Source organism: Calonectris borealis, chromosome 20 (genome assembly GCF_964195595.1).
Source record: "Calonectris borealis chromosome 20, bCalBor7.hap1.2, whole genome shotgun sequence".
NCBI classification, from domain to species: Eukaryota; Metazoa; Chordata; class Aves; order Procellariiformes; family Procellariidae; genus Calonectris; species Calonectris borealis.
This window is the reverse complement of record NC_134331.1, coordinates 14881855-14891167: the sequence shown is the minus strand read 5'-3', so window position 1 is coordinate 14891167 and position 9313 is coordinate 14881855. Positions and strand designations below refer to the sequence as shown.

Below are 9313 nucleotides of genomic sequence, written 5' to 3'. Positions count from 1 at the left end.
ATAAGAGGGACAGAGAGCAGCACAAAGGGTCACAAAGAGTAAGAGATGAACAGGAAGGAGGACATGGACAATGAGAAACAGAATTAAAAAATAGCAACAGTGAGCAAACAAAGGGATAGAAAGAAAAGAAAGGAAGGAGAGAGATAGGAAGGCAGGGACACAGAGCAGCACGTACAGGCGCAGAAAGGAAAAGAAAGCCAGGAAACAGGCCAGAGAAACTGCACGGGAAAACAGAGACAGATACAGATAAGGACAAACAGATGGAAAGGGAAAAAACGGCAGTATCGCTATTCGGACGCAGAGCGGCGCGCCACCGCGCATGCGCTCACGACGGGCGGCTGCACCGCTTGTCGGGGAGCGGCTGCACCGCTTGTCGGGGAGCGGCTGCACCGCTTGTCGGGGAGCGGCTGCACCGCTTGTCGGGGAGCGGCTGCACCGCTTGTCGGGGAGCGGCTGCACCGCTTGTCGGGGAGCGGCCGCAGCTGGAAGCCCGCAGAAAACCACAAGAAACCGGCAACAAAACTACACATCGCGCTGCACCACGGGGGCTGCGGCGGTAGCAACGACAACGCCGCGCCGCACGCGCTCGAGAGCAAGGCGGCTACCAGGCAGCCAAGTCCGCAAAAACTACACCTCCCGGCATGCACTGGCAAACACAGCATGGCCGCCCGGAAGCCGAGTGCCGGGAAGACTACGCCTTCCGGCATGCTCCGGGGAGCAAACATGTCCGACCAGAAGCCCCGCACCCCAGGACTACAACTCCCGGCATGCCGCGAGGCAGCCTTCCCTGCCTTCTGACCCTGCGGGGACACCGTTCCCTCCCCCGCCAACGCACCCGGAGACCCAGTGCAACACCGCGCTCCGAACCGCGGCTCCGAGCAGCCCCCGCCGCCGACTCCGACACGGCGCGCCCCTCCGCCCGGCTCCCGACAGTCCTCGCCGCTGGCTCCGACACGGCGCGGCACCCTCGCACCCGTGCCGCCGCCGCCGCTCCGTGCCTCCGACACTTACCCCGCCGGCCCGGCCGGCCCCCCACAAGCACCGCCGGCCTCCTCGGGTTTTTCCCGGGACCCGCCGGGTGATCGCCCGGCTCCCGCTCACCTTCACCCCCGGTGTAGCCGCAGCTCGGCGACCGCGCTCCTCCTCCCTTGATTCACACTGGCCCCTCCACGGCCAGCCGGGGCAGGGCAGCACCAGCACGAGCACCTGCCCCTCCCCCGGCAGCCACCCCTTTACAGGGAGGGGCCGTCGCCATCAGCCTCACTGCCCGCACCTGGGGCTTCTCCAGCCCCGGCCCGCAGCTGGAGCCCAGCAGGAAGAGAGGGCCATCGGCCGACCCCCACTTCGCGTCACCTCCTCCCCTGGGCTCTGTCACAGCCCCTCGCCCGGTGCAAAGGGAGTGCAAATGCAGCCGTGAGGGCAAAGGAGACAGCGAGTGTTTATTTAGTCACGCATGTAACAAGTCCCAGAAGCGAGTCTGCTCCGGGGCTCGGGGCCCCCGACGCTCCCCCAGCCCATGGGACACCTCGGCAGTCGTTCCCGGAGCCACGCTTGTCGGTTCGGCGGGGAATGGACGGTCGGTCGGCTGGCTCCTGGACTGATGGGCTGCTGGGCAGAGGTGGAGGCTGCCAAAAATGTGGAGCAGGGTGCAGGACACGAGAAGAAAAAAGCGGCAGCAGGCTAGACAGGCGGGTGTAGCGAGAAAGCGTGAGGAAGGGAACGGGACAGCGAGAGAAGGATGGGGACAGGGAGCCCGACAGAGGTGGAGAAAGAAGCAGCAGGAAGAGAGGAAGGGAAGCGGCAAAAAGAGGGAGACGGAGCAGGACAGAGACTGACAAAGAAGGACAGGGAGCAGGATGGAGATGCAGGAAAAACCTGGGATGGGCAGCACAACAGAAAGGGAGGAAGGAAGGGAAAGAATATGGGCAGGAAGCCAGACCGAGACACATGGAGAAAGATTAAAAAGCGGTAAGAACAGGGCAAAGAGGGAGGAATGAAACAGGGACAGGGAGCCGGGACAGCGAACCATGGAGGGCCGTATGGGGGGAACAACACAAAACAAACCACACAGCTACATGCTATGTGGCAGAGAGGGAAGAATTAAGAATTAGGAACAGCGAGCTGGGAAAAAAAAAACAGCCGGAGAGCAAGAAGAATAGCAACACGTACAGAAAGAAGAGGGGGGAAATTCTAAAATAGGGTCATCGGGAAGCCAGAGACAGTGAGAAGGAGAGAGGACAAAAGCGACAGGCTACAAGGCAGAGAGGGCAGAATTAACGAATAGCGACAGAGAGATGGCCAGAGAGAGATGGAGAAAGGCAAAAGATTGGACGGCTGACAGGGCAGAGAGGGAAGAATTCAAAAACCATGAACAGGGAGCCGGACAGAGAGAGAGGCAGAAATAAAACGGGGACAAGTGACAGGCCACAGGGCAGAGAGAGAGGAACTGATAAATAGGGACAGGGGACCAGACAGAACACAATGTAGAATAGAAAAAACCAGCAGCAGGCTACGGGGAAGAGGTAGGAATTAAAGAACAGGGACTGGGAGCTGGACAGAGAGACACGGAGAGAGAGAAAAAAAAACAGCGACGGCTACAATACGGATAGGGAAGAAATAAAAACTAGCAGTAGGGAGTTGGACAGAGAGAGATAGAGAAAGACAAATAGCATGGGGCTACAGGACAGAGAATGTGGAACTAAAACACGGAGAGAGGGAGCCGGACACAGAGAGAGACCGAGGAAAACATCCAGACAGGCTACATGGGGCAGACGCAGGAATTAAAATCTGGGGACAGGGAGCCAGACAGAGAGAGGGAGATCGCAGGGAATAGCGGTGGGTGCAGGAAGACGAGTGAGGTATTAATAAATAGGGACAGGGAGCCAGACAGAGAAAGACGGAGTAATGCAAAAATAGCGACGGGGAACAGGGCAGAGAAGAAGAATTGAAAAGGGGGCGCAGCGAGATAGACATAAAGAGATGGAGAAAAGAAAGAAGCGACAGGGTACGCAGCAGAGAGGGAGGAATTAAAAAACACGGACGGGAAGCAAGAAAGATTGAGATGGAGGAAGCGAGGGGGCATTAAAAGTGAGGGACGGGGAGCTGGGAAAGAAGAGGCGGAGAAAGAAATAGAAACACAATGTGCTATGGGGCCGTGAAGGAAGAAACCGAACAACTGGGACAGGGAGCCAGAGAAAAAGAGCCAGAGAAAGAAAAAATACCAACGGACTACGTAACAGAGAGGGAGGAATGAAAAAAATAGGGAGCCGGAGCCAGGCAGAGCAAGAAGGAGAAAAAAAAAATAACCAGGGGCCAACAGGGCAGAGAGAGGTAGGAAGGAAAAAACAGGGATCCGGAGCCAAACAGAAAGAAAATGATAGCGACGGGCTACAGGGAGAAGAGGGAAAAATTAAAAGAGAGGGACGAGGACCTGGACGCGGGGTGATGCACACAGGAAGTACAGCAACAGCTAGAGGGCAGAGAGGGAGGAATTATAACATAGGGACGGAGAGCCAGAGGTGGAGGGGGAGATAAAGAGAGGGAAAAAAAAAAACAGACAGGCTACAGGGAAGAGAAGGAGAAATTTAAAAATTGGGATCCAGAGCCAGACAGAGAGATGGAGAAAGAAGAAATTGAAAAATAGGGAGCGGGAGCCAATCGGAGAGAGACAGAGAAAGGAAATACCGTGATGGGCTCCAAGACGGAGAGGGATGGATTTCAAAAAAGAAGGGACCGGGAGCCGTACAGAGAGAGACAGAGAAAGAGAAGATAGCGACGGGCCGCAGGGCAGCGAGGGAAGAACTAAAAAGTAGGGACAGGGAGCCAGACAGAGAGCAATGGAGAAAGGAAAAAAAAAATGCAACAGGCTATAGGGCAGACAGGGAGCGATTAACAACTCAGGACAGGGAGCAGGACAGAGAACGGAAAAATAGTGACGGGCTGCAGGGCAGAGAAGGAGGAATTACAAAACGGGGACAGGGAGCCGGACAGAGAGAGACGAGGAAAGGCAAATAATAGCATTGTGCTACAGGGCCGAGAGGGAGAAACTGAAAAATAGGGACCAAGAGCCAGAATGACAAGAGACAGAGAAAGAACAAACCGCTATAGGCCACAGGACAGACAGGGAGGAATTTTTAAAAAACAGGACCGGAAGCGATCTACAGAGAGACGTCGGGGAACAAAAATTGAACAAGCGACACGTACAGGACAGAGAGGGATGAACTTTAAAAGAAAAATAAAGACAGGGAGCCAGACGGGGAGAGATGGCAAAAGAAATTAAATCGCAACGTGGCACAGAGCCAGGAAGGACAAAATTGAAAAACAGGTCCTGGGAACTGGAAAGAGAGAGACAGAGAAAGAAAAGAGACCGATGGGCTCTAGGGCAGAGAGGGAGGAATGAAAAAACAGGGGCGGGGAGCTGGAGAGAGAAACCGAGAAATAAGAGGGAGAAGGCAACAGGCCACAGGGAGAGAGAAGGAGGAAGTACAAAAGAGGGGCCGGGAGCCGGATGGAAAGAGGCGGAGAAAGGGAACTTCAAAAGTGACAGGCTACAGGGCAGAAAGTGAGGAATTTAGAAAATCAGGATCTTGAGCCGGACCGAGAGAGACAGAGAAAATGAAAATGGTGATGGGTAACAGGGCAGAGAGGAGGGAATTAAAAAACAGGGAGAGGGAACGGGACAGAGAGACTGAGAAGAGGAAAACTCCTGACAGACTTCCAGAGAGAGAGGGAGGCATTAAAAATTACAGACAGGGAGTGGGACAGACAGAGACAGACAAAGAAAAAAACGGCAGTGGGCTACCAGGCAAAGGAGAGGAGAGTTTAAAAGTGGGGACAGCGAAATGAACAGAGAGGGACGGAGAAAGGAAAGAAGTGCCCAAGGGACAGGGAGCTGGACAGAGAGAGACAGAGACAGCAACAATACCGACACACTAACTACAGGACAAAGAGGGAAGAACACAAAAATAGTGGCCGGGAGCCAGACAGAGAGAGACGGAGAAGGAAAAAATAGCCACAGGCTACAGGGCAGAGAAAGGGAGGACCTAAAACATGGGAACAGGGAGCCGCTCAGAGCAAGATGGAGAAAGGAGGTACAGGGAAGCAAAAAGAAAAAATCGCAGCAGCGTGGGAAAGAGAGGGGACCAGGGGAGGGGCGCGGAGGAACCGGGACTCACTGCAGCTCTCGCTCTCGGTGCTGCCAGGAGAATTTGACAGTTCAGACGCTTCTTTCTCCTTCTCTCCTCCTTTCCTTTTCTGTAACTTCGGTCGCTTGGCTGTCCTCCACCTAAGAGAATACATGGGTGTCTCACAGGTCTTACAAGACAAAGCTTCCTAGACGCGTAGCCTCGCTCGTGCGCTACACGCAGGAGTAGGACGGAGGGGAAGAGGAAGAAAATTATAAGCAGGGTGCAGAACACACAGCTTGAGAGAAAAACTGAATGACAGAAATAAGGAGAGAGAGAGAGAGGAAAAAACATAATGAACACACCAGAAGGACTGAGGGGAAGAGAGAGAGAGACAGATCAGGATAAAGAGAGGGAGAAAGAAAAACCAGCGCTGCAGGATGAGAAAAAAGGCCAGGAAGCAGGACAAAGGAGAATCATGCTGGGCAGGGGTATATAGCGAGAAACGATGCAAACGGGCAGTAGTATGGACATATACAGACAAAAAGTTAGGGGGAGGATGGATGACAAAGAGATAAGAGAAAAAAGACAGAGAACAGGACAGAGAAGTGAAGCAATAAATAATAGGGCCAGGGAGCAGGACAGAGGAAGAGAGATAGAGAGAGAGGGACAGGTAAGGCAACAGATAATTGGAGAAAGAAAAGAAAGGAAACAGCACAGAGGGTCACAGAGAAAAAGAGAGGGATGGCAGAAAGAGAAAAATAAGATGAGGGAGAAGAACTGAGAAGCACACAGAAAAAGGTACAGGGAAAAGGACAGAGATGGAGAAAACAGAGAAAGACTGGAGGCAGAACAAAGGGAAAGACTGACAAGTACAGGGAGAAGGACAAAGGGATGCAGGAGGAAAAATAGTGATGGGCAGCAGGTTAGAGAAAAAGAAAGAAAAAGAGCAAGAACAGCAAGAGAAGGAGAATGACAGAAGGATGTAGAGAGAAAGACCGGGACACATAAAAGGAAGGGTTGTGGGACACACACGTCACAAGAGTAGGGATAAAAAGAGAGGGATGGGGAGCGAGACAGCGTGACAGAGGGAGACGGAGGGAGGGAAGGAGTGGGATGCAAGGATACAGAAAAGCATAGGTACAGGGAAAAGAAAAGAATGACAGAGAGAGAAAGAGGAGAATGGGGAGCAGGAGACAGAGAGATGGAGAACAAAAGAATAGTGATGGGCCAAAGAACAAAAATACAGATAATTTAAAAAATACTTCTAGGGACCAGGACAGAGGAGTAGAGCAAGAGGAAAAAATCAACAGGGAGAAGGTCCGGTAACACACAGGAGGACTGCATATTACTGGGACACTGGAGGAGTGAGAGGGAGGGAACACAGAGCAGGACAGAGGAATAGAGAGAGAAAAAAAGTAGGGACAGGAAGAAAAGCAGAGTAACCAAGAGAGGAAAAAAAACAGAAAGGGAACTGGACAGAGATGGGCAGCAGAACACAGCAGGACTAAAAGATAGAGAAAGAAGCATTAGAGGCAGACGAATAGAGAGAGGAAAAAACAGGTTGAAGGAAAGAGAGAGAGAGTGAGTGACAAAATCCAGGCAGAGAGTGGGAGAACAGTGACAAACAGCAGGACAGAGGCGGGGGGGCAGGGGAGAGGAAGGACAGGAGGAAGGAGAGAGAAAGAGACAGAAGGACAGAAAGAGATAGGGTGGCAGGAAAGGAGAGATAGAGGTAGGAAGGCAGGGACATGGCGCTGCACGTACAGGCGCAGAGAGGAAAAGAAAGCCAGAGAATAGACCAGAGAAATTGTGGGGAAAAAAGAAACAAATGCAGATCAGGACAAAGAGATAGAAAAGGAAAAAACAGCGATGGGCTACAGAACAGAGACAGAGAATGAAAAAAAAGAGGGAGTCGGAGCAGGACACAAGAATAGAGGAAGAGGTACAGGGGAACAAAACAAAGAAAAACACTGCAGCGTGGGAAACAGAGGGGACCAGGGGAGGGGCGGGGAAGGCCCAGGATGCATAAGAGGGAAGACAGTGCCCTGAGGGCCTGGGACTCACCGCAGCTCTCGCTCTCGGCGCTGCCAGGAGAATTTGACAGTTCAGACGCTTCTTTCTCCTTCTCTCCTCCCCTCCTCTTCTGTAACTCCGGTCGCTTTGCTGTCCTCCACCTAAAAGAATACGTGGGTATCTCGCAGCTCTGACAAGACGAGGCTTCCTACACAAGTAGCCTCGCTCGCTCGTGCGCTACGCGGCCGTACCGCGCCATTGGTGACGCACACAGACCCTGCGGTCCGTGTTGGCAGCCTGGCCTGCTGCGGACTACAAAGAGGAATCCCTCCTCACCTGGAGAGGCAGGCTCTCTCTCGCCTGCAGCAGGAGGCAGCTGCCGGCCACGTGGCCTTCAATGTCATCTTCTTTACCTTTCTCCGGCCTCTCCAGCTTCAGCCGCGGCAGCCCCTGTCCACATCCCGTAAGTGCTCCACCTGTCCCTTTTTGCCCCAACGCTGCGAGGAAAGCAAGGCCAGGCAGAGACAACCCACGCAAGCCTGAAGCGGGTGTCATCAACGGCATCCCCAAGGCAGGAACAGACAACCACATCCTCAGTGCAGCCTCTGGAAGAGAGAAAGAAAGAGCAGCGACCGATATTACCGTAGCTTCCCCTGGCCGCATCCTCTCCTTCTACAGGGGCTTCTGGAGACGCATCAAAGGCCAGCTTGCCGACTGGGCTTGGGGGTGACCTGGGGCTACAGGGCTCCAGCAGACCGGGAGCCTGCCGCAGCGGGCAGTTTGAAGCTTCCCGTCCCGCCACCCCCGAGCGGCCAGCGGGCAGGAGACACCGCCCCATCCGCCGAGGGCACTCGCTCGCCTCTCCGATGACCTCGGCCCTGACCCGCCGCCGCCGGGAAGCGCGCCCGGCGCCGCCATGCTGCTCCCCCGCAAAGCGCATGCGCCGGCTGCCGACGGCGCGCCCGAGCGCCCAGAGCCGGTGGGCGAACGCCGGGCTGCAGTACCGCATTTCGGCCACGGGGCGGCAGCAGGAGGGAGCACCCGCCGGGCGGCGCGCGCTCGGGGGCGGCACCGGCGCTGCAGCTCCGCGCTTTGCGCGCCCAGCGCCCGCCGGCAGCGCGCACGGGGGGCGGCAGTGGCGTTTCCTTACCGGGAGGCAGCGACGAGCGCAGCGGCACCACCCCGCAGGCCCGCATTGCCGTTACCGGCGGACAGCAGCGTGGAGCAGGGGGGCGTCTCTCACAGTGTGAGAAATAAAATTGGTACCGAGTGATTCAATTTAAAGTCTATGTTTGCTTTGTCATGACATCTGTAATATTCAGTGGAAAAGGAATCCTATATGTTTAGTTAAAAGACAGAAAACATTCACTTCACAGTATAAAAGTGAAACCATTCTGAAGGCTGGTTGGTTTTTTTTTTTTTTGAGGCCATGATTTTAGGAACACTTTTAATTGCCTTTTTCTATCTGATTTAAATATCCAATTTAAGCACTTGAAGTTCCCTCCCCCAGCTTTTGCTAAATGTGTACCGTATTGCAAATTGCCTTTGACAGACTTGCAGTCTTATTGATAACTATTTAATGACAAAAGCCCAATCATAAGTATTTTTCTAGATTATAAGGAAAATGTGATGTAGTTCCTTGTCCAAGAGAAATCAAGATGATTTGAAATAAAGGAAAAAGTTTAAATGTGAATTGGGATACAGATGTAGTTTCTGGCTATAGTAATTATCTGAATATATTTTAATTACGCTTTTAATTACTCTGTACTCGATAATGACTGTCAATACGCATTTGCAATCCTTATTCACGTTATCGAAGGAACATTCACAAGTACCCAAATCATAGGAATAAAATAGGTCTTGAACTAGACTATTCTTTATTTTTCATTAAAACTTCTGAGAAGGGATAGAAATTTAATGACAAGTTAAGAGAGTGAACTCTGGAGATGTGAGTGGCACTTTCAGATGGAGATGTCTTAGGTCACGTGCAGCTGTTTCAGAAAGCAGAAGCTTCCAGCCCATCAACGCGGGTGCTGCTGCAGGCACCCTTCTTGTGGGCGCAGTTTGTGGCGATTCAGATATCACGTATCCTCACATTCCCTCTTCTTTAAAACGTAATCGTGTGTACGCTTCTAAATTAAAATTCCTGAAGTTTGCCGAGTTCAGCTGAGACC

At 53.0% G+C, this 9313-nt stretch overlaps 1 protein-coding gene across 6 annotated transcripts; it reads right to left on the bottom strand.

The window, feature by feature from the left end:
• Window positions 1-1414: 1414 nt before the first annotated feature.
• LOC142091142 (uncharacterized) lies at window positions 1415-8779 on the bottom strand. Of its 6 annotated transcripts, none has more exons than XM_075170074.1 (4): window positions 7476-8779; window positions 7191-7300; window positions 5175-5284; window positions 1415-1625 (listed from the first exon to the last, which is right to left on the bottom strand). In XM_075170074.1, exons 1-4 carry the CDS (start codon window positions 7541-7543, stop codon window positions 1440-1442), a joined length of 474 nt encoding a protein of 157 aa, XP_075026175.1. In that variant the 5' UTR covers window positions 7544-8779; the 3' UTR covers window positions 1415-1439. The 6 variants fall into 6 exon arrangements, 4 of the variants coding, with proteins under 4 accessions (XP_075026175.1, XP_075026172.1, XP_075026173.1 ...); XM_075170071.1 differs by having other exon boundaries at window positions 7553-8779; XM_075170072.1 differs by having other exon boundaries at window positions 1415-1608; window positions 7553-8779.
• Between the last annotated feature and the right edge of the window lie 534 nt (window positions 8780-9313).

Bases quoted from the DNA above. Each gene is read 5' to 3' on its own strand.
- LOC142091142 (XM_075170071.1), bottom strand. From the start codon at position 8,148: ATGCGGTACTGCAGCCCGGCGTTCGCCCACCGGCTCTGGGCGCTCGGG. The intron at 5,285-7,190 runs GTGAGTCCCAGG...GTATTCTCTTAG, and splicing joins CGCCGAGAGCGAGAGCTGCG to GTGGAGGACAGCCAAGCGAC. The intron at 1,626-5,174 runs GTGAGTCCCGGT...CATTTTTGGCAG, and splicing joins CACCGAGAGCGAGAGCTGCA to CCTCCACCTCTGCCCAGCAG.